Below are 25,492 nucleotides of genomic sequence, written 5' to 3'. Positions count from 1 at the left end.
ACTTTCTTTACTCGCGGGGTTTTACCCGCCCACGCAAACCCAGATATCACCCTATTCACCCGCTTAAAAAAGGCCTTTGTTATAAAAATAGGGAGGCACTGGAAAACAAACAGAAATCTCGGGAGGACCGACATTTTTACAGTGCTGGATGCTTTTTAACTCATTTTTCTGTTATTCCGAATTGCTGACTACATAACTAATGTAACCCATTTTCAGCAGTCGATATGTGGGAGTTCTATTTAAGATCAGAGGAGTTGGTAAAGGCAAGAATGTGAATAGATTAAGAGGAACAAGGGTGAAACTATCTAACATTTGATCATTGTTAGAAATGGGGAGTGCATTTTGTCTTTGAGTAATATTGTCAAACAAATGTTAGAATCATGGTAACCCTATAGTGCAGAAGGAGGCTGACTTATGAGGAGAGATTGAATCGATTAGGATTGTATTCGCTGGAATTCAGAAGAATGAGGTGAGGGGGTGGATCTCATAGAGACCTATAAAATTCTAACCGGACTAGACAGGATAGATGCAGGAAGGATGTTCCCGATGGTGGCTGGGTCCAGAACCAAGGTTCACAGTCTGAGGCCATTTAGGACAGAGATGAGGAGAAATTTCTTCATCCACAGAGTGGTTGGCCTGTGGAATTTGTTACCACAGGAAATAGTTGAGGCCAAAACATTGTATGTTTTCGAGAAGCAGTCCGATATAGCATGTCTGGCGAAGAGGATCAAAGGATATGGGGAAAGCGGGATTATTGATTGATTGATTTGATTTATTGTCACATGTACCGAAGTAAAGACAAAAAGATAAAAATAAAAATCCTTTGTTGTCACAAGTATGCTTACATTAACACTGCAATGAAGTTACTGTGAAAAGCCTCTAGTCGCCATATTCCGGCGCCTTTTCGGGTACACGGAGAATTCAGAATTCTTAGCTGGTACGGGAAGTACATTGAAAAATACTTTTCTGTGGCCTAGGGAACGTACACAGTACGTACATAGACAAAAGAATAATCAACCGAGAACATTGACAAATGATACATCGACAAACCGTGATTGGTTACAGTGCGGAACAAGGGGCCAAACAAAGCAAATACATGAGCAAGAGCAGCATAGGGCGTCGTGAATTGTGTTCTTACAGGGAACAGATCAGTCCGAGGGGGAGTCGTTGAGGAGTCTTGTAGCTGTGGGGAAGAAGCTGTTCCTGTGTCTGGATGTGTGGCTCTTCAGACTTCTGCCTGATGGAAGGGTCTGGAAGAAGGCAATGCCTGGGTGGGAGGAATCTCTGATAATGCTGTCTGCCTTCCTGAGGCAGCGGGAGGTGTATACAGAATCAATGTGGAGGTGGCAAGCTTGTGTGATACATTGGGCTATGTTCACCACACTCTGCAGTTTCTTGCGATCTTGGACCGAGCAGTTGCCATACCAGGCTGTGATGCAGCCGGATAGGATGCTCTCTATCGCACATCTGTAGAAGTTTGAGAGAGTCGATGCAGACATGCCAATTTTTTAAAGCTTCCATAGGAAGTAGAGACGTTGTTGGGCTTTCTTGACTGTTCCATCAACGTGAGTGAACCAGGACAGACTGTCGGTGATGGTGACCCCCAGGAACTTACAGCAACGACCATCTCTACTTTGGAGCCACTGATGCAGACGGGAGTGTGTGTCGTGCTACGCTTCCTGAAGTCGATGATCAGTTCCTTGGTCTTTCCGACATTTAGAGAGAGGTTGTTTGCGGCACACCATGCAACCAAATGATTTATCTCCCTCTTGTAGTCTGATTTGACATTGTTTGAGATACGGCCTACCACAGTCGTATCATCCGCAAACTTAGAGATTGAGTTGGAGTTAAATCTTGCCACACAGTCATGTGTGTATTGGGAGTACAGTAGAGGACTGAACGCACATCCTTGCAGGGCCCCGGTGTTGAGGACTATTGTGGAGGAGGTGTTGTTGCCTATCCTGACAGATTGCGGTCTGTTGGTGAGGAAATCCAGGATCCAGCTGCGCAGGGAGGGGTCAAGTCCAAGATTGCAGAGTTTGGTTATTAGTCTTGTCGGGATAATGGTGTTGAAGGTGGAGCTGTAGTCGATGAACAGCAGTCTTACATAGGTGTCCTTGTTGTCGAGGTGTTCGAGTGTTGATTGTAGAGCCAGGGAGATAGCATCTGCTGTGGACAGGTTGTGGTGATAGGCAAACTGCAGTGGATCGAGACCGTCTGGGAGGCTGGCAGTGATCCATCTCATGACGAGCCGCTCAAAGCATTTCATGATAACAGACGTCAGGGCCACCGGTCGATGGTCGTTGAGGCAGGCTACCTTGTTCTCCTTTGGCTATTGAGTTGGATGGCTATTGAGTTGGATGATCAGCCATGAATGATGGATCCAAAGGGCCGAATGGCATGCTCCTATTTTCTATGTTTCTATTCAGCCCGTCAAGTCTGCACCGATCCTCTGAAGGAGCACCTTACCCAGATCCACATCCCTGCCCGATTCCAGTAACCCCTCCTAACGTTTTTAGACACTAAGGGGCAATTTAGCATGGCCAATCTACCTAACCTGCACATCCTTGGACAGCAGGAGGAAACCGGAGCACCCGGAGGGGAAACACAAAGACACGGGGAGAACAACTTCCAGTTGTGGCCAAGAGCTGAGCGAAAGCATAGGAGAAGGGAAGAATAGAATTTTGGGGAAACAGGGCAAAAAGAGGGGAGGTCGGAGGAGATAGAGAAGGGGTAGAGCCAAGGGGAGAGGGGGAACACAAGGGTAGGGGGTACAGGGGGAGAAACGGAGAGGGGGTAAGGGTAGAGCGCTGGTTGCAATAGACAACTTGTGGAGATGGCGAAAATGAGGAAGTAGTCGACAGCCATCTTGACTGGCCTGTGAGCAAGGGCAGGCCCTGACGAACAGGGCCAGGCCTACAGGGTGAGTATGGTTGACCCCACAGGAGGGTGGGGGCAGCCCCCCAAACGGATAGTAACATGGAATGTGAGGGGCCTCAACGGACTGGTGAAGAGATCCTCGCCCATCTCAAATCTGAGGGTGGACGTAGCCTTCCTACAGGAGACACATTTAAGGGAGAGGGACTGACCGCATGCGGGTAAGCAATGGTCTGGGTGGGACAAACTCCCCTTCATGTTTTGACACCAGGACAAGGGGGGTGGCCATACTAATCAAGAGGACATTTTTATCCACGTGGCGAGCACACTGAAGGACCCAGGGAGGGCGATACATTATGGTCAACGGGACCCTGGATGTCTTGGTAAATATATACGCCCGAACTGGGATGATGCAGAATTCGACAAAAACAACCTTGGTCGAAATCCCGGACCTAGACACCCACCGACTTATCAAGGGGAGGGGGGACTTTAACTGTGGATAGATCCAACCCCAGGAAAGGAACCATGTCAGGTATGGCACAAGAATTGTACGCCTTTATGGAACATTTAAGGTGGGGAGTAGACCCGTGGACGTTCAATCACTCACACATAGACTTTTTTGTTTTAGGGATAAGATTGCTTCCAGGGGTAACAAAGGCAGAATACTCTGTGATTGTAATCTTCGACCATGCGCCACATAACATGGATGTGAGGTTGGAGAAGGGCAGGCCCAACAGCCCCCATTGAGGATGGAAATGGCTCTCCTCGTTGATGAGGAATTCTGTACAAAGATATCCCAAGCCATCGACGGTTATGTCACCCGCAACCAGCAGGGGGAGGTCTCACCCTCCACATTTTGGGAGGCACTGAAGGCAGAGCTCGGGTGAAATCATAGCTTATGGGGCCCTTAGGGACAGGAAAGAAAGGGCAGCCAAGCAGGGGCTGATTGACTCCATGCTGGAGGTGGATCGGCGGTACTCCACTGCTCCAACGGTAGAAATGCTGACAGAGAGGAAAGCTGCAGATGGAATTTGATCTGCTCTCCACAAGGAAGGCAATCCACCAGCTCCGCCACGCATCGGGGCCTTCCATGAACATGGAAGCAAGGCCAGCCACATGCTGGCACACCAGCTAAGAAAACAAGGAGCCGCGAAAGAGAGAGCGCCAGTTTGGGACAGAAATGGTAGGATGATAGCAGACCTACACGAGGTTAACGAGGCCGTTGCAAACTTTTACCGAGGGCTATACACCTCAACCCCCCGAGGGGGGGGACTCGGTGATGGAACAGTTCCTCGGCAGACTAGATATACAGGTGGTGGGGGAGGATAGGAAACAAGGACTGGAAGCATAACTGGAGCTGGATGAAATCGTGGAATGCATTAATTCCATGAAGTCAGGAAAAGCGCCGGATGGGTTCCCAAGACTTTTACAAAACATTCTCAGTAGCGCAAGGCCCGCACTTGCGAGAGATGTTCAGTGATTCACTGTCAAAGGGGGCCCTGCCGCTCACGCTCGCCCTGGCCTCGATCTCATTGATCCCCAAAAAGGACAAAGACCTAACAAAGTGTGGATCATACAGACCCATCTCTCTCTTAAAACACTGAAGCAAAAGTCTAAGGGAATGCACTAGCGAAGCACCTGGAGAGCTACCTGCCAGAAGTGATTGTGGAAGATCAGACTGGGTTTGTCAAGGGCAGACAACTATCAGCGCACATCGGATGCCTGCTGAATGTAATAATGACCCAATCCGGGGAGAGGACACGAGAGGTGGCCCTCTCCCTGGACGCTGAGAAAGCCTTCGACTGAGTAGATAGGAGGTACCTCATGGAGGTACTTGAACGGTTTGGGTTTACCGTGTATGTGAAGCTCCTGTACAGCGCTCCTACGGCGTATGCCACCAGCTCTGAATACTTTCAACGGCACAGGGGAACGAGGCAGGGGTGACCGTTATCCCTGCTCCTGTTCGCATTTGAATCACTAGCCATCACCCTTCCATCGGCGGAGCGGTACTGGCCATTCGGAGAGGGGGCAGAGAGCATATAGTCTCGCTCTATGCAGATGACCTGCTCCTCTAAGTATTGAACCCCTAGCCAGCATGGGAAAGATACCAGGACTCTTTAGGGAGTTGGTGCCTTCTCAGGTTACAAACTCAACCTGGGAAAGAGCAAACTCTTCTCATTGAACCCCCAAGAGGGAGGAGCAGAGTGGAGCTGGAAGAACTACCGTTTGAAATGACCCAAACCAAGTTCAGGTACTTGGGAATACAAGTAGCTCACACCTGTACGAGGCTCCACAATTGGAAGCCTCTCTAGCCTGGTGGAGGAGCTGAAGAGGGACGTGCAAAGATGGGACTCATTCCCTCTTTCGCTCGCGGGAAGGATACATTCGGATGGTCAAAATGAACGTGCTGCCTAGGTTCCTCTTCGTATTCTGATCACTCCTGATCTTCATCCCCAAATCCTTCTTCACTAGGGTTGACAATTTAATTCTACCACTGGACGACAAATGCGGCGAAGGTGAGGGGGTGGCGAAAGGAAACTAAGGTGGACTGGGTTCGAATGGAGGAGGCCTTCTGTACAGGGAAGTCTCTCAGTGTTGGCCACCGCAGCACTCTTGGCCCTCCATACAGCCCCACACTGCAGGAGTCCGGTGGTAGTGGCCATACTGAGGACATGGAACCAGTTCAGACCTCATTTCAAGCGTGGTGGGATTTCCATAGAGGTCCCATCTGCAACAACCATACATTCACACCGGTGAGGATAGATGCCGCATTTGGGATGTTGAGAACAGCAGGGCACTTTGAGAGTGAAGGACATGTACGCAGAAGATAGACTGGTGACCCTGTGGTACCTCTCCGAAAGCTCCACCTTCCGAAAGGGAATAACCTGCAGTTGCGCGACTTTCTCCGCAAGGAGACAAAAACGTTCCCCCAAAGACCCGGACACATTTCTGGACATAATAGTAGGGCTGGACTGGTTAGGGGACGATAAATGTGGCGCCATCTACGGATGACTCATAAAAAAGGTCAGGACCCCACCGGATGAGACCAGATGAAAATGGGAGGAGGAACTGGGCATGGAGATAGGGGCGGGTACACCGGATCGGGGAGCTGCACAGAAGCAACTCCACCCCCTGTGCCGGGCTAAGCCTGATGCAGCTCAAGGTGGCGCACAGAGTGCACCTTACTAAGACGCGCATGGGCGGGTTCTTCCCGGAGGTGGAGGATAGGTGCGAGCGGTGTCAGGGGAGGCCCGGCCAACCAGAACCACGGGGGGAAGCAGGGAACACTGCCTGATTGAAAGGGAGCTCATGCATAGCAGAGATTGAACGGGGAGAAAGGCCATTCACAGGAGGCAAATGCCTCCCTATAGGTGCCAAACTGGGAACGACCATCCTACCCCCCCCCCCCCCCCCCCCCCCCCGCAAAGTAAATTTAAATATAAACAATGTAAAGAGTCCTGGCAGTAATTCCAAATACTTAAATAAGATGTGTATAATTCTTATTACTAAATGTTAAAAGTCCCAATATCAGGGCAGCATGGTGGCGCAGCGGCTAGCATTGCTGCCCCACTGCACTGAGGTCCCAGCTCTGGGTCACTGTCTGTGTGGAGTGTGGAAAAAGGGGAAAAATCTGTCCAGACTGGATAATTGATTGTTGGGAAGTATATTTCCCAGGGTGTTTATTTGCTGCAACCTGCTTTGATACATGTTTGTAATAAAATACATTTTTAAAAAGACAATATTCCAAATGGGGTCTGACCAGAGCCTTATACAGCCTCAGAAGTACAAGCCTCGTCTTGTACTCTAGCCCTTTCGACATGAATTTGCATTGCATTTGCCTTCCTAACTGCGACTAAACCCGCACGTTAACCTTAAGAGAATCGTGAGCAAGGACTCCCGAAGTCCCTTTGTGCTTCTGATTTCCTAAGCATCTTCCCATTTAGAAAACAGTCTGTGCCTCCATTTCTCCTTCCAAAGTGCATAACCTCACACGTTTCCACATTGTATTCCATCTGCCACTTCTTTGCCCACTCTCCTAGCCTGTCCAAGTCCTTCTGCAGCCCGCCGGCTTCCTTATACTACCTGTCCCTGTACAGATCTTTGTTATACAATATCTTCCCCGGTTTAATTTATATTGTCGTTAACAGACAGCTGATTGGATTAATGCCCGTTTTACACTCTTGCCCGAAGTCCAATAATACATAAAGACCTTGGGTGGGATTCTCCATTTCTGAGACTAAGTGTTGGCGCCAACGCAGAATCCGTGGACTTTTACGACAGACAGTACAAGGACCGATTCTGCTACCGTTGAGGGGCTAGCATCGATGCCGCGTGATATTCAATTGATTCCAATGAAAAACATTGCGGGATTCGCCAGGTCCGTTATTGACACTCAGGAGGCTGACAAACTATAGCCGCACATACACATTACAATCCCCCCACACACTGATCCCGTCCAACAAGATGGCATTGATTGCGCTGGAGCCTGCCCATACAGCTGATGGGTCGGCTGGGGCCAGAGGGCACTCTGGGGGGGGGGACCTATATGACCCGTGGCAATAAGTCCAAAGGGGGCTGTTGGCGTTCTGCACAACTGCATGACCGGCCAGTGGCACAACTGTCAGCAAATAATGGCGATATTGGACACTTCAGTACACCCTCTCTCTTCCCTCCGCAGCCCCACGCCGTTTTCACAAATTTCTTTTTTAAACAAACATTTTATTGAGGTATTTTTGGTATTACAACAACAGCAAAATAAGCAATGTACATGAATCTATAAACATAGTGCAAAAGACGCCTCCCTCCCTTACAGGTCCCACCATTATTAACCCTCTACTCTGAACTAAACTACCCCCCCCCCCCCCCCCCCCCCCCCCCCTTCTGCTGACGAATAATTTTCCCTAAAGAAGTCAATGAACGGTTGCCACCTCCGGGCGAACCCTAACATTGACCCTCAAGGTGAACTTGATTTTCTCCGAACAGAGAAAGCTAGCCATGTCCGATACCCAGGTCTCCGACTTCGGGGGCTTTGAGTCCCTCCAAGCTAATAGTATCTGTCTCCGGGCTACCAGGGAAGCAAAGGCCAGAACGTCTGCCTCTTTCTCCTCCTGGATTCCCGGATCTTCCGACACCCCGAAAATCACCACCTCTGGACTCAGTGCCACCCTTGTTTTTAACACCGTGGACATGACATCAGCAAACCCCTGCCAAAATCCCCTAAGCTTCGGACATGTCCAGAACATGTGGACATGGTTCGCTGGTCCTCCCGCACACCTGTCTTCCACCCCAAAGAATCTGCTCATCCGGGCCACTGTCATCTGAGCCCGATGAACGACCTTGAATTGTATCCGGCTGAGCCAGGCACATGTTGTGGATGCGTTGACTCTACTCAACGCATCCGGCCATAGACCATCCTCTATCTCTCCTCCCAGCTCCTCCTCCCACTTGCGCTTCAGGTCCTCGGTCTGCATCTCCTCCGACCCCATAAATTCCTTGTGCATGTCAGAGACGCTCCCCTCTCCCACCCACCCTCTGGAAACAACCCTGTCCTGAATCCTCCTTGGTGGTAGAAGCAGGAAGGTTGACACCTGTCTACATAGGAAGTCCCGCACCTGCAGGTACCTGAATTTGTTTCCCCTCGCCAACCCAAACTTCTCCTCCAGCACACTCATACTCTAAAAGCTCCCCTCTATAAACATATCCCCCATCCTCTCAATCCCTGCTCTCCGCCATATCTGGAACCCCCCATCCATACTTCCCGGGGCAAACCAGTGATTATTACAGATTGGGGACCAGACCGATGCTCCATCTGCTCCCACATGTCTCCTCCATTGCCCCCAGACTCTCAGTGCCGCCACCACCACGGGGTTGGTGGAGTACAGTGCTGGCGGGAATGGCAGAGGCGCAGTTACCAACACCCCCAGACTGGTGCCCTTGCATGAAGCCGCCTCCATACGCTCCCATGCCGACCCACCCCCCCCCCCCCCTCCCCCACTTGCTGATAGCATCAGCCCACCCTCTCCCTGACTCTGCTCAAGCATTACCTTCCTTACTCGCGGGGTCTTGCCCGCCCAAATAAAGCCAGTGATCACTTTGTTGACCCGTTTAAAAAAGGACCGCGGAATAAAGATGGGGAGACACTGAAATACAAACAGGAATCTCGGGAGGACTGTCATCTTCACCGTCTGCACCCTCCCAGCCAGTGACAACGGAAGCGCGTCCCATCTCCAAAAATCGTCCTTCATTTGGCCCACTAGTCGGGCCAGATTTAATTTATGCAGCCGGTCCCATTCCCGCGTCACTTGGATGCCGAGATACCGAAAGCTTCCCCCTACTAATCTAAACGGCAGCTTCCCCAATCGCCTCTCCTGTCCTCTCACCTGGACCGCAAACATCTCGCTTTTCCCCATATTTAGCTTATACCCCGAAAACCGGCCAAATTCCCCTAGAATCCTCATGATTTCTTCCATCTCCTCCATTGGGTCCGATACATACAGAAGCAGGTCGTCTGCATAAAGCGAGACTCTGTGCTCTCTCTCTCCTCTCTCTCTCTCTCCTCTCTCTCCTCTCTCTCCTCTCTCTCCTCTCTCTCTCTCTCTCTCTCTCTCTCTCTCTCTCTCTCTCTCTCTCTCTCTCTCTCTCCCCGCCCCCCCCCCCCCCCCCCCCCCCCCCCCCCACCAGCCCCTTGAAACTCTCAGAGCAATTGCCAGCGGCTCTGTAGCCAGCGCGAGCCACAGTGGGGAGAGGGGGCATCCCTGACTCGTCCCCCGGTGCAGTCTAAAGTAGTCCGATGTTGTCCTATTTGTCCATGCGCTTGCCACAGGAGCCTGATACAGCAATCTGACCCAGTCAATAAAGTCCCGCCCAAATCCGAACCTTCCCAGTACCTCCCACAGATATTCCCATTCTGCCCGATCAAAAGCCTTCTCTGCGTCCATTGCGATCACTACCTCCACCTCCCTACCTTCCGGGGGCATATATTGCCCACCAACTGCCTACCCATAACAAACCCCGTCTGGTCCTTCCCAGTAACGCCCAGAACACAATACTCAATCCTGGAGGACAAAATTTTGGCCAGCAGTTTGGCGTCCACATTCAACAAGGATATCAGTCTGTCGGACCCACACAGCTCCAGGTTCTTGTCCCGCTTCAGGATCAGCGAAATTGTGGCCTGTGATATCGTCGGGGGCAGCACCCCTCTCTCCCTTGCCTCATTGAACATCCTCATCAACAACAGTCTCAATATCCCAGAGAACGTTTTATAGAACTCCACTGGGTACCTGTCTGGCCCCGGGGCTTTACCCAACTGCATGGCCTTCAGACCCTCCACTATCTCTTCCAACCCGATTGGGGCCCCCAGCCTGTCTACCAGCTCCCCGTCCACCTTTGGGAAATTCAGCCCTCCTAAGAAGTGCCTCATCCCCACCCACCCCATTGGGGTTCCGACCCATACAACCTACTGTGAAAATCCCTAAACACCTTATTCACTCCTGCTGAATCTCCAACCAGGTTCCCATCGCCGTCATTTACTTTCCCTATCTCCCTGGCTGCCTCCCTCTTTCTAAGCTGCTGTGCAAGCATTCTGCTAGCCTTCTCTCCATGCTTGTAGATCGCCCCCCTCGCGTTTCTCAGCTGCTCCACCGCCCTCCCTGTGGTTAACAAGCCGAACTCCGCTTGTAGCCTCCACCGTTCCCTTAAAAGCCCTGCCTCTGGGATCACCGCATACCTCATATCGATCTGTAGTATCTTCTTTACCAATCGGTCTTTCTCTGCCCTGTCTCCCTTCTCCCTGTGGGCCCGTATCGAGATCAGCTCCCCTCTAACCACTGCCTTCAGTGCTTCCCAGACCACCGCTGCTGAAATTTCCCCCGTGTCGTTGACCTGCAGGTAGTTCTGAATATATTTCCTCAGCCGCTTGCACACCCTTCGTCAGCTAAAAGTCCCACATCTAGCCTCCAGTGCGGGCGCTGGTTACTGTCTTTGCTAACCTGCATGCCAATCCAGTGCGGAGCATGGTCTGAGATTGTGATCGCCGAGTACCCCGTGTCCACCACCCCCGTCAATAAAGCCCTGCTCAAAATAAAGAAATCAATCCGGGAGTACACTTTATGCATGTGCGAGTAGAAGGAGAACTCCTTCACCCTCGGCTGCCCAAATCACCATGGATTCTCTTCTCTCTCTCCTCTCTCCCCCCCCCCCCCCCCCCCCCCCCCCCCAATCTGCTCCATTAACCCTTTTAGTTCCTTTGCCATTGCTGGCACCCTGCCCGTTTTTGAGCTTGACCGGTCTAAGCCAGGGTTAATAACTGTTAAAGTCCCCTCCCATGACCAACCTGTGCGAGTCTCGGTCCGGTATCTTGGGCCGATATCATGGGCTACTTAGTATCTGAAGAATTGTCAATGGTGCTGAACATTGTGCAATCATCAGCAAACATCCCCACTTCTGACCTTGTGATTGTGGGAAGATTATTGATGAAGCAGCTGAAGATGGTGGGGCCGATGACACTACCATGAGGAACTCCAGCATATGATGCCCTGGTGCTGAGAAGATTGACCTCCACCCACCACAATCATCTTCCTTTGTGCCAGGCATGATTCCAATGAGTGGAGGGTTTGCCCCCTGATTCCCATTGACTCCAGTTTTGCTAGGGCTTCACGAAGACTTGGTCAAATGCTGCCTTGATGTCTAGTGCAGTCACCCTCATCTCTTTTCTGGAATTCAGCTCTTTTGTCCATGTGTGTATCAATGCTGCAATGAGATCAGAAAGTGAATGCCCCTGGCAGAACCCAAACTGAGCGTCAATTTATTATTGCTGTGTAAAGTGCTTTTTGAGATTGGTGTTGGCGTTCAAAACTTCCATGCAGTAATGAATTGGGGGTCAACTGATTTCCAGCTGTAATAATGTTTATTTTTAAATTCATTTGCAGGGTGTGGGCATCGCTGGCTAGGCCAGCATTTCTTTGTCAATTCTTGTCATCTTTGATCCATCTAACCCAGTTTTAACTTGTCCCTTATTTTAGTATTTCCTTGTCCGATGACTTGCCCTAGTTGTGTTTTTCGAGTAGCAAAATGTTTTCATAAGTAACGCTTTACAATATTTTATGTAGTCCTGCACCAATTTACGACACCGTGATTAATTCTGTTCGTGATCGACAATTCCTATTCTTCTGGGGCCTCTCTGCCACTACTGTGTTGCTTTGAATCTGTAAGCTCTATCCATAGAAAAACATCTGACTGCTGTAACCCACCTCAATCCCTTTATAGCATCTAATCCATCCTGAATGTGACCCACTCCTCAGGCACAGCTTCAGGCCATAGAAACAACAGAGTGGGAGGCCATGAGGTATTGTCCTAACTGTTGTGTGGTTTAATGTCTTCCGTCTGCCCTTCATATACTCTCTCGGCCTCTGTCTGCACCACAGCAGAGGCTATTTTGACTTTCCTCCTGCCACAATTCTTTGCCTGTTCTCAGTGACATTGAACAAGATGCTGATTTTTATCTTTCTTTTCAACTCTCAACTTTCATTGTCCTTACCTTTTCTGTCTCTCTCTTTTCTATAATTTCTTCCTCCTCCAAAGGAAACCTGTAAGAGAATGTGAAAGGAAGCAAAACATTAAGTGAGACAGATTAGCAATACCGGAAGACAATGTAGAAAAGGGAAAGTCTGGAGCATCTTGAAACTACATTGTCCCATAAATTCAAAATTTTGAGCGTCTAAAATCTTTTAGTACTCCACGTGGATTGCAAAATGGATGGGGGACTGGAAGGCATTGTTTCATTTTGTTGTACATTTTAACATCAGGTGTAATTGGATCTGATGCCACGTGTCTCGGTGTTTTTTCTTTGGGTTTGGCCTGCCGCCAATGCAGATGCCCTGCATTTGCTGCTTTTAGCGTGAGGTGAAGTCAAGTTTTGAGTAGAACTCTGACCTGCTGAGAGATCTTGTAGCTAGAATGCCAGATATTTCCGGGGAACATGAGTGATTCACTCATTAACATGGAAACACACCTAACTGAAATTGTCCTGATTCCACCTTCCTTAGCATTATCAATTCCTTGGCTTGTAAAGATACCAGAGTCAGAGAGGGATTACGACACAGAAGGAGACCATTCAGTCCATCGCACCTCACCCTGTCATATCTTCCTAGATAGGACAGGAGTTAGTGCCGAGCAACACGACAGGCAGGGCAATTAACGTGGTGTCTTTTTATTTGTAACTGTTCAGAGCTCAACATGCCAGCCTGACTGGCTATTATTGGACAGTTTTATACAGTGGGTTTAGAGCCTGACTACCTCAATCTATCTCTTTAAGCTTTCTTGCTCACCTGCTCCTCTTCCACTGTGAATTATGAGGGAGTGTCCACAATGTTCCTGCAGGTGGTTCCAGCTCATTTTAATGATTTGTCGGAAAGCTTAAGATCTATAACCCTGCAGACATGTTCATTGTGTTGGTTAATTGTTATGAAACACAGATTGACCATTTTTACTTGTTTCAGTTCAAATTTTCAACCAAGAATAAAATTACTGAAATGTGAGATATTCTAGAGTGCATCCACTGACTCAAAAACCAAACCAGAATCTGATTGATCTATTACAGTTCTGGTCCAGCTCCATCGCCAAGTGCCTTCCTGCCAAGTCCATCAGCACAGACAACACAGAGCCCAGCTGCTGCACGGACACCCCAGAATTTCAGTGTCCCTTCTCCAGGCCCCCTCAACACTCCAGGTATGGTTATTGGCACGTCTCTCATTAAGTGATGAAGAGGCAAGTAAAAATAATAATAGCGCTTGATAATGCTGCATTTCTAATTGTCTTGAGCATTCTCTCTATCCCTCACCCGAATAACTATGGGAAGATTGATACCTGTTGCATAAAGTTGTTTTGGACAAGATTTGATGTTGAATGGCAGGGTTCTAATGTTAGCGTCACACCCCTCCGAGCTTTACCTCCTGTTGTATTTTTCCCACTGCGTTGAAACAGCAGAGAAGATGGTCATCAATCACACGTCACTGTGATGTTTCTGCGCCATCAAAATATTCTGTATAGGGGAGGCTGACACAGTCCACCATCAGCCGTGTTGATGCCAGGCCACTCTGCTGAGTGAATGGGGGAGGCCTTTCTGTACCGGCAGCAGTCAGTACTACAACAGAAGAGGCCTGGCACTGACCTGACTGTCGGAAGCACACCCAGAGTCTTCAAGGAGAATTAGGAATGGCAGGTGAATGATCCAAGCAGCCCTCTGATTGAGAAAGAACAGCAGTTCTTTGACCCAAGAACCAAAAATGCTGGGAAACTCAGCAACTCAGGCAGCATCTGTGGAAAGAAACAAAGAATTAATGTTTCAGATCGGTTACCTTTCATCACCTTTTCTGTTCAGTTTGGTTTCTTTTGAATATCTGAGGCATGTTGTGGCTGTTACTATGTTTGTGATATCTTTTAAACCAGTGTTCAACAGTCCTATCATGAAGCACAGCATTTAGCCAAGGCTATTCCGACACTGAGGGGGGACTCTGTTGGGCCTATTCTCTGTCCTTTCCCAATGCCCAACCTGTATTTTGTGTCACAGCAGCAAGACCCTGACCGAGGATTCCTTTTCTCTCCTTACCAGTCCAGGGATGCTATACCCAGTCTACGATACTCAAGCTGACATCAACCATCTCAGCACCAACCCAGGATTAACCCTGACACTTTATGTTCTGTGCTGCACAGAGTGATGTGTTTACCCATAGGGGTCACTATTGTCCTGATTGTGAAAAAACTTTCTTCTGAAGGTTAACGGGAGCTGAGGCTGCTACCTCCCCAAGCCCATTACCTCTGAGTTTCTTTTGGATATTTCCACAAGCTGGTGTGACTCATTCAGTTGAAAATGCCACGCTGAGATTGCTGGCTATTTATTGGGTGAGAAAATGAAGGGATGTGGAACGAAGATAGAGGTAAATGAAATAAAAAACTGGAAATACTGAGCCAGCCTAGCAGCATCTGTGTAGAGAGAGAAATATAATTACGGCTTCAAGTCTGACGTTTCATCAGAAAATGAAAGCTGCCAGAGGTAAATAAACAAAGGACAATGCAACACTGGAACAGGCCCTTTGGCCCTCCAAGCCTGTACCGGTCATGATACCAACCTTTGCCCAAACCCTCACCACTTCCTTGTGCCATATCCCTCTATACCCATGTGTTTGTCAAGATGCCTTTTGAACGCCGTTAATGTATCTGCTTCCACAACCTCCTCTGGTAGCGTGTTCCAGGCCCTCACCACCCTCTGCATAAAAAACCTGCCTCGCACATCTTTAAACTTTGCCCCACAGACTTTAAACCTATGCCCCTTAGTGACAGACCTCTCCACCCTGGGAAAGATCGCCTGCCATGCCCCTCATAATCTTGTAGTCCCGTCAACCTCCGTCTTTCTGATGAAAACAGTCTTTGAGTCTATTGTGCCTCTCCACATAGCTAACACCATCCAGACCAGACAACATCCTGGTAAACGCCCTCTGCACCCTCTCCAAAGCCTCCACATCCTTCTGGTAGTGGGGTCACCAGAATTTTGCGCAATATTCCAAGTGAGGCCGTACCAAGGTTCTATACAAGTGCAGCATGACTTGCCAGTTTTTATACTCGATGCCCCATTCAATGAAGGCAAGCATTCTGTATGCTTTCTTGACTACCTTGTCCACTTGTGTTGCCACCTTCAAAGATCTGTGGACATGCACGCGCAGATCTCTCTGAATTTCTAATTCCGAAGAGTTTTGCCATTTACGGTATATTTCCCCTCTGTTAGACCTACCCAAATGCATTACCTCATATTTGTCTGAATTAAACTCCATTTGACATTCCTCTGCCCAAGTCTCCAACCTATCTATGTTCTGCTGTATCTTCTGACAATCCTCAATGCTATCTGCCACTCCACCAACCTTGGAGTCACCCGCGAACTTACTAATCAGACCGGCTACATTTTCCTCCAAATTGCTTATGTACACTACAATCAACAGAGGCCCAAGCACAGATCCATGTGGAACACCATTAGTCACAACTTTCCATTCAGAAAAGTACCCTTCTACTGCTACCCTTTGCCTTCTGTTACGGAGCCAGTTCCGTATCCATTTTACCACCTCACCTCTGATCCAGTGTGACTTGACCTTTTGTACCAATCTGCCATGAGGCACCTTGTCAAAGTTTTTACTGAAGTCCATGTAAACAACATCCACTGCCCTCCCCTCATCAATCATCTTTGTCACCTCCTCAAAAAGCTCGATCAAGTTAGTGAGGCACGACCTCCCGTTCACAAGACCATTCTGTCTATCGCTTGCTTATGAGTCCATTTGTTTCCAAATGGGTATAAATCCTGTCCCTGAGAATTCTCTCCAATAATTTACCTGCTACCGATGTGATGCTCACCGGCCTATGGTTTCCAGGATTATCCCTGCTACCTTTCTTCAACAGCGGTACCACATTAGCTATTCTCCAGTCCTCTGGGATCTCACCTGTATCGATTGAAGATACAAAGATGTCCGTCAAGGCCCCAGCAATTTCCTCCCTTGCTTCCCTCAGTATTCTGGGGTAAATCCCATCTGGCCCAAGAGACCAATCTACCTTAACTTCTTTTTAAAGACCCAATACCGCCTCCTTTTTGATATTAACATGATCCAGACTGTCCACACACCCTACCCAAGAATAATCTTCCACAAAGCCCCTTTCTTTGGTGAACACTGAAGCAAAGTGCTCATTTAGTACAGCACCCATATCCTCTGGCTCAACACATAGATTCCCCCAACTGTCCGTAAGTGGTCCAATCCTTTCCTTGGCCACCCTCTTGCTTTTTACATACAAATAAAAAGCTTTGGGATTCACCTTAATCCTACTTGCCAAGGACTTTTCATGACCCCCTCCTAGCCCTCCTAATTTCCCGCTTCAGTACCTTCCTACTTTCTTTATACTCCTCAAGGGTTTCGACTGTCCCCACCGTACAAAAGTCTCCTTTTTTTTTGAGATGAGATGGAGATGGCCGTGATCTAATTAAATGGAGGAACATCTGAATAGCCTCCTCCTGCTCCGATGTTCAGAAAACAGGGAAGGATGAAACAAAGAAACGTGTATTTGAATGACCTTGAGATGTCACAAAGTGTTTCATAGCCACCGAATGACCCTTTTGTCGGGTCTGACTCCCGCCGAGGCCAGCACGCACTGACCCGGAATCAGGCCATGCATGCCGACCCTGCGCTAGAGCCGAGGCCAGTGCGCACTGACCTGGAACGAGGCCACTAATGCTGACCCTTTGCCGGAGCCAAGACCAGCGCGCACTGAACCGGAACGAGGCCAAGCGTGCCGACCGTTTGCCGGAGCCAAGGCCAGCGCGCACTGAACCGGAAGAAAGCCACACATGCCGACCCTGCGCTGGAGCCAAGACCAGCGTGCACTGAACCAGAACGAGGCCATGCATGTCGACCCTGCGCCGGAGTCAAGGCCAGCACGCACTGAACCGGAACGAAGCCATGCATGCCGACCCTGCGCCGGAGCTGAGGCCATGCAGGCTGACCTTGCACCAGAGCCGACGACAGCGGGTGCTGGCTTTCTAAGTATCAATGACACAGGAAGGGCATCCCGGTGGCGCAAGTGGTTAGCACAGTTGCCTCACGTCTCAAAGGTCCCAGGTTCGATGCCGGCTCTGGGTCACTGTCCATGTGGAGTTTGCACATTCTCCCCGTGTTTGCGTGGGTTTCGCCCCCACAACCCAAAAGATGTGCAGGACAGGTGGATTGGCTACGCTAAATTGCCACTTAATTGGAAAAAATGAATTGGATATTCTAAATTTTTAAAAATTTTTATAAATCAATGGCACAGGACATCGCTAACAGTTGACTTGGTTTCCCTATCCATCCGTACATTTAATATGTGCATTCGAAACTTTACAGTGTATGGGGAAAAATATTGTTGTGACTTCCCACACCTGTTCCATAAAGATGCTGAAATCTAAATGAATTGTTCTTCATTGGCGTTACAGTGAACCCAGGCTCAGTTCCAAGTCCAGCTGGTCGGACGCAGACTGAGGAACAGCAATACCTAGACAAACTGAAACAGCTGTCAAAGTACATCGACCCTTTGAGGCGGATGATCAATAAAATAGACAAAAATGAAGGTGAGTTTTAACACCTGAACGTTGACCTCCTATTTTTTTCTGTTTTGCGCTGAAGAGAGTCGCCATGTGGGCTCTCCCCAGCAGAGAGGGCTGTATAACAAAATGTTCAGCTATTACTATATACTGCACTGTCTCTCCACTTGAAAAAAACACTTGTATATCAAAATGTAAAATTGTACACATACATAATATCCCAGAATACAATATGACTAAGCCAACATCAACAATACTGTAACAGTTTGGGTTGCCTTTTGTTTTTATTGTACTTGCAACTAAAACATATATTTGACCAAAATTCCAGAGTAGTTTACATGGAATTGAAATTAGGTTTCCTGTGTGCGGTATGTTATTTACTTACTGGCATTCAGGAAATTTCAAAAAAGGACTGTGATTGGTGGAGGAGTTGCCATGGAGAATGCACCAGCTGGTGGTGACTGACCGTTAACTGCCAAGTCTTGTTTGAAATTTTAAATTGGGCAGCTATTTGCTAATCAAGGCATTGCCCTGAGGAATGAACCTGAAAATGGCTGGCACTTGTTTTGTTTAGCTTAAACAGGCAATGTGTGTACATGCTCTTCCTGTCTGCAAGGAACAGGGCCCTGTGTATTAATGTATGTAGCTTCCAGTTCTGGCAAATGCGCCATGCTGTGAGCCCGACCGACAATCCTAAAGTCGTTGTCAGCCTAAATAACGCAGTTATTTAGTAGTGTTTTCCAATCACAGATTCATATCTAATCATAGAATTCCTTTAATGCAGTCTGCACTGACCCTCTGTAAGAGCACCCCACCTAGGCCCACTCTTTCCCCCCCCCCCCCCCAACATCACTGTCACACCATAGCACCACCTAACCTGCACATCCCCAGCCACTAAGGGGGCAATTTAGCATGGCCAATTCACCTAACTTGCACATCTTTGGGTTGTGGAGGAAACCGGAGCACCTGGAGAAAACGCAGGCAGACACGGAGAATGAGCAAACTCCACACAGTTACCCAAAGCAGGTGCCTGGTGCTGAGGCAGCAGTGCTAACCACTGTGCCACCCCAGTTGGACACTGATGAGTTTTGCAATCGTGGGTTGGTTGGGTACAGTCTGCACCTTGCCCGTTGTGAACAATGGAAGGAACAAGCTGTTTGATATGAATCTGCATACATTCAACTTACATACCTAGCATTGCACTAGCACTGAAATTGATATGCCATATAACTCATTTGTTACTGGAGGCAGAACGTCTTTTTGCCTTGATGGCAGCATCCTGTTCGTGGTGAATACCACCCGTGCTGCTACTGCATAGCAGCAGTGTGAAACAGCTAAACTTCACTTGTTGCTCAAATGTATGAGGTACCTTAATCTGAGGTAGACTGAGCACTATTCAGGGCAAAAAAGTGATGGCCTTGGGCCCCTTCATGAAATTGTGCAATATACACATGGAACATGTACACACATTTCAGCTCAACAGAATAAGTAACAGAATTCAGTGGTCAATTCCTCTGAGTGATGCCTTGATAAATCGAAGAGTCAAGCTGCCTGATTTAAAGTTCAAACAATGCCAATGCTTGCCAGTTAACTCGTCAGTCACCATCATCTGGTGCAATCTCCATGGCAACGCCTCTACCAATCAGAGTCCACTTGTCAACCAATCAGCATTGTCTTCTCATACAGTTTAAAGTTGTTGTTACCCCTGGCATTTCTCATAGAATCACTACAGTGCAGAAGGAGGCCATTTGGCCCATTGAGGCTGCACGACCCTCTGAAAAAGCACCCTACCAAGGCCCTGCCCCATTCTATCCCAGTAACCCACCAAACTAATGGGCAATTTAGCATGGCCAATCCACCTAACCTGCACATCTTTGGACTATGGGAGGAAACCGGAGCACCCGGAAGAAACCAATACAGACACGGGAAGACCGTGCAAACTCCACACAGACAGTGACCCAAGGCTAGAATTGAACCCAGGTCCCTGGTGCTGTGAGAGTGCAGTGCTAACCACTGTGCCACCCTATTCTTGTGATTGTCCTGATTAGTGCAAGATGAAAAGCTTTGACAAATTATCTTTTTCAGCAACACTCCAGTTCTGTACTACCAAACAATTATTTGATAAGAAGGAATGAGAAGAAGAATTTCCTCCTTGATTATTGTTGAAAAAAGAGACCGCTATCAAAGCTTTGACAAAGGTTCATGGACTCAAACATTGGCTCTTTTCTCTCCCTACAGATGCTGCCAGACCTGCTGAGATTTTCCAGCATTTTCTCTTTGGTTTCAGCTATCAAAGTTTTTGTCTTGCCTCATCAGGATAGCTCCCAATAATTTTCCAATTTTAATGGGGGAAAAACAGTTTATACTGTGTAAGAAAGGTGCACTGATTGGTTGGCAAGTGGGCTCCGATTTGCAGGTGTACTGCCATGCAGAATGCAGCATGGACCATTTGTTCAAATTCAAACCGGGCAGGTCGGCTCTGGTTGGTCAAGGCATTGCTCTGAGGAATGAACCACGGAATGACTATCCGTAAGCTTTTCTTTAATTGAGAAAGGTACCATTTGTGAACACGTTCCTTTTGTCTGCAAAAGGCAGGGCCCTATGTGTGACTATACATGACTTCTCGCATACGTAAATGCGCCACACTGCCAGACTGACTAACGATCTTAAATTGATTTTCAGTGTAATTCTTAGCACTTGACATCCTCCTCATTCCTTCATACTTTAAATTAAACTATCAGGCTTCTTTCTCTTTCTATCTTGGTATCTTCTTACATTTCCATTGGCTTGACTCAATGCTCGCAACATCCCTGACTGTGTGTAAATTAGAACTTTGTGTTTGACTCTCAACTCCACTTAGTGGTTGGCACTGTGACATTTATTTGTATGAATCAAAGACTCCGGCTGACTTTGCTCTAACTGTAGGTTCTATGATACTGACAAACTTTCAGTTTCTTTGTGATTCCCACTTTTCTTTCTGACTTTCTCTTTGGACTGAAAAAGGAAATTGAACTAAAAAGGTTTATCGTGCTCTGCTTGCGTCAGATTTTGCCTTTCAAACAACTGATCCACATGACACCCAAGGAGTCTCTCCGATGTTCATTAGATATGTGAATGTACCCAATCTTTTTACAATAATTCCAATCAGATATTTCCCCTTCTCACCTTGGTCTTTCACCCTGATCTTCTGACCAACACTGAATTCTCTCTCACTCATGCCTAGTGTATTATGATTAATCTTCACTTTGTCATGCTTTTCTCTTACTTTGCTATTGCGGCCAGGTTTAAGCAAACTAAACTTTGTGCTAAGAAGAGCTTGGTTAAACACTAAAGTTGTAAGATGAGCAACCTATTGTAGACTGAGGTTATTTTGTAAGAGAACAACATGTTCTCTAGCCTGTGTCGAGGAGAAACATGGAAATTACCATCTAGCCTGTTCACTAGCAAACACTTATGCAAAGACCGCTTTACAATCTGTTTAAACTTCTTTCTGCAGCACCATTCGATGTTAGGGTGAATGTTGGTATTGAAGTCTATTTGACTCCATTCTTACTCAAAAATATTTCAAACTCTTCTGATATAAACTGTGGACCATTACCTGATGCCAACACCTGGCAACCCATGAATTGCAAACCAACTTCTCAAACCCTCAATAGTTTTGCCACTTGGTATTGGTCGTGGGCTCAGTATTTATCCACTTGCTGTAGCTGTCAACCCAAAACAGAGTATGCTTTCTCTTCCGTGTCCAAAAAATCAATATGTACTCGTTCCTGTGATTTATTGTGTTTGACCATGAAATGAAAGATGCTTAGATCATTTCCCATTCTGAGATACACTTTACAACCTTTCACCAACCCTTCAATATCTCAGAAGTAGCTCCGTGCTGTTGCATTCATACACACTATCCTTGTGTGCTCTAATCGTTGGCGGAATAATCTTTTTAAAAAAATTTAGAATACCCAATTGTTTTTTCTTCAATTAAGGGGCAATTTTGCGTGGCCAATCCACCTAACCTGCACATCTTTGGGTTGTGGGGGTGAAACCCACGCAGACATGGGGAGAATGTGCAAACTCCACACGGACAGTGACCCAGGGCCGGGATTCGAAAGTAGAGTACAAAGGAAGGAAGTTATGTTAAACTTGAATAAAACACTGGTTCACCTTCAACTGGAGTATTGCGTCCAGTTCTGAGCACCACATTTTAGGAAGGATGTGAAGGTATTGGAGAGAGTGCAGGAAAGATCCACTTTCTTTTAATGTATTTTATTACAAACATGTATCAAAGCAGATTACAGTCAATAAACACCCCGGGAAATATACTTCCCAACAATCAATTATACAGTCTGGACAAATTTTCCCCCATACTTTATCTTCTCCAACCGCAGGAAGTTGTACAGGTCAACCAACCATGCCGCTACCCCCAGTGTCGATGCCCACCCCTACTCCAGCAAAATTTGTCGCCGTGCAATCAGAGAGGCAAAGGCCATGACATTGGCCTTCCTCCTCTCCATGAACTCCGGCTTCTCTGAAACCCCAAATATCGCCACCAAAGGGTCCGGGTCCACCTCCTCCTCCACTATCCTGGCTAAGACCGCAAAGACTCCTGCCCAGAATCTTCCCAATTTCTTGCAACCCCAAAACATGTGCGCGTGATTCCCTGGACCCCGCCCACACCTCTCACACTCAACTGTTACCCCCTGAAAGAACCCATTCATTCTCGCCCGAGTCATATGCACCCTATGCACCACCTTAAACTGTATCAGGTTCATCCTTGCACAAGAGGAGGTCCCATTTACCCTAAGTAGTGCCTCACTCCATACTCCCTAATTGATCTCCCCTCCCAACTCCGCTTCCCATTTCTCCTTGACCTTCACCACCCGCTCACCTCCCTGCTCCCCCAGCCACTTGTATATATCCCCAGTTTTTCCCACCCCTTCCACATCTGGAAGCAGCAGTCGCTCCAGCAGGGTGTATCCCCCCAACCTAGGGAATCCCTTCCAGACCTTTCGCGTAAAGTCCCTAACCTGCAGATACCTAAACTCACAACCCCTCGGCTGCCTCCCCCTCCCTTAGCTCCTCCAGACTGGTGAATCCTTCCTCCAAATAGAAATCCCTCACCTTAACGAGCCCCACTTCCCTCCACCTCCTTATACGTTATCCATCCCCCCGGCTCAAACCCATGATTCTTGCACAGCTGCATTAGCACCGACATCCCTTCCATCCGAAAATGCCTCCTCAGTTGATTCCATATCTTCACCGTGAACTGCACCACTGGACTCCCTGAATACCTACTCGGAACCATTGGCAATGCTGCTGTCACCATAGCCCTTAAACTAGACCCCTTACAAAATTCCTTCTCCATCCTAACCCACTCTACCCCTTCTCTTTCCCACCACCGCCAAACCTTGTCCACATTCGCCACCCAATAATAATGAAGCAAGTTCGGCAACGCTAACCACCCCCTCGCTGCCTCTGTAGCAGGGTCCTCCCCACTCTCAGCACTTTCCCTGCCCATACAAAGTCCGAGATGATTGTGTCCACTTTCCGAAAAAAGGCCTTGGGTATAAAGATTGGGAGAGCCTGAAAGATAAACAAGAACCTCGGCAGAATATTCATTTTCACCACTTGGACCCTCCCCGCCAATGTTAAGTGCAGTGTATCCCACCTTCTGAGATCCTCCCTGGCCTCCTCCACCAGCTTCGTTAAGTTCCACTTATGGAGCCCTGTCCATTCCCTCGCTACCTGAATCCCCAAATACCCAAACCTATCCCTCACTACCGTAAATGGCATCCCCCTAAATTAGCCTGCTCTCTCAGCTCATTCACCAGGAATATCTCGCTTTTCCCTACATTCAGTTTGTACCCCGAGACCCCTCCAAACCTCCCCAACTGGCCCATAATCCTTCCCATACTCTCCAACGGATCCAAAACATACTGCAAGAGGTCATCGGCATAGAGCGACAACTGATGCTCCCTCTGTCCCCTCATTATCCCCCGCCACTCCGCCGACCCCCTGAGAGCCATCGCCAACAGCTCTGTGGCCAGCGCAAACAGCAGCGGTGACAGCGGGCACCCCTGCCTCGTAAGTCAAAGCATCATGGGCTCATATAATTCGTCCTCACCCTCGCTCTTGGCGCCACATACAGTAACTGCACATATGCCACACATTTCAGCCCAAACCCAAACCTTCCCAAAACTTCGAACAAGTACCGCCACTCGACCCAATCAAATGCCTTCACCGTGTCCATGGACGACACCACCTCCGGTACCAGAGCCCCCGACGGATTCATCACCGCATTCAACACCCTCTTATATTACTCGCGAGCTTCCTGCCTTTCACGAAGTCTGTTTGATCTTCTTCAACCACCTCCAGGACACAGTCCTCCCTCCTCCTCGCCAACAACGTAGCCAATACTTTCACAACCGTGTTCAATAGTGAGATGGGTCTATACGACCCAGATTCCACCGGCTCCTTCCCTTTTTTGGGAATTAGTGTGATTGCTGCCTGTGTCATCGTCTCCGGTAACTCCCCCTTCTCCAGTGCTTCATTAAATGCCCCCAATGAAGCACTGGAGGTGCCAGGTCCGTCACAAATTCCGTATAAAATTCCACCGGTACCCATCCGGCCCAGGGCCTTCCCCGACTTCATACCCCTGATACAATCCAGCACCTCTCTTAGCCCCAGGGGCTCCTCCAACGCCTGCTTCTTTACTTCCTACACCTGGGAAAATTCCCGCTCGTCCAGAAAACTTCCCCATGTCCCCCTCCTCTCCCCCCCGAGTCCACCGTGTAAAGTCCCTGGTAGAACTCCCTAAATACCTCATTTATCCTCCTCGGCTTCGATGCCACATCCCCAGCCCCAGTCCGTATTTTCAATATTTCCCTGGACGGAACCTGCTTCCGCAGCTAGTGCGCCAGCATGCGGCTCGCCTTCTCCCCATACTCTTATTGCACCCCTCTTGCCCCACGCAGTTGCCCTACAGCCCTCCCCGTTGACAGGGGGCTGGTTTAGCACAGTGCACTAAATAGCTGGTTACAGACGAGGAGGAAAAAAAATTGAATTAAGAACGTGTTGGCACTCAGCTACTATCCTGGCTGAGAGTATCTGACTTGCTGTAAATGGTAATGGAATGTGGAGCCATCCCAGCCTGTAGGACAGAGCACAACTGGGTCATGGGAAGAATTGATACACGACTTGTAGACCGCTGCATTAGTGGAAGCACCTCTATTCAGCCTCATGATTGTACTTCATGATTGTATTAAACTTCTGCCTTCATGTTATATAGTTATCATTTGTGTAAATGCTAGTGCCATTGTAGCATGATTCTGGAGTAAACTGATCTAACAGACTAACCACTCTTGTATATTACAGACAGAAAGAAAGATCTAAGCAAGATGAAGAGCCTCCTGGACATCCTCACGGACCCTAATAAGCGGTATGACATGTACTCTACTATGTGCAGAGATTGTGTTTTCTTAAAATTTCCAATTAAGGGGCAATTCAGCGTGG

At 48.3% G+C, this 25,492-nt stretch overlaps 1 protein-coding gene across 5 annotated transcripts in view; it reads left to right on the top strand.

The window, feature by feature from the left end:
- med15 (mediator complex subunit 15) overlaps positions 1-25,492 on the top strand; it is a 226,421-nt gene that overhangs the window by 165,622 nt on the left and 35,307 nt on the right. For all 5 annotated transcript variants that reach the window (XM_072499563.1, XM_072499583.1, XM_072499591.1 and 2 more), the window contains 3 exons: positions 13,475-13,602; positions 17,876-18,010; positions 25,355-25,418. In XM_072499563.1, the coding sequence (XP_072355664.1) occupies positions 13,475-13,602; positions 17,876-18,010; positions 25,355-25,418 (327 nt within the window). The remainder of the gene's footprint in view (positions 1-13,474; positions 13,603-17,875; positions 18,011-25,354; positions 25,419-25,492) is intronic.

This window comes from Scyliorhinus torazame, chromosome 1 (assembly GCF_047496885.1).
Source record: "Scyliorhinus torazame isolate Kashiwa2021f chromosome 1, sScyTor2.1, whole genome shotgun sequence".
NCBI classification, from domain to species: domain Eukaryota; kingdom Metazoa; phylum Chordata; class Chondrichthyes; order Carcharhiniformes; family Scyliorhinidae; genus Scyliorhinus; species Scyliorhinus torazame.
Note: the sequence above shows the minus strand (reverse complement) of the source record. Positions and strands in the feature narration are given on the sequence as shown.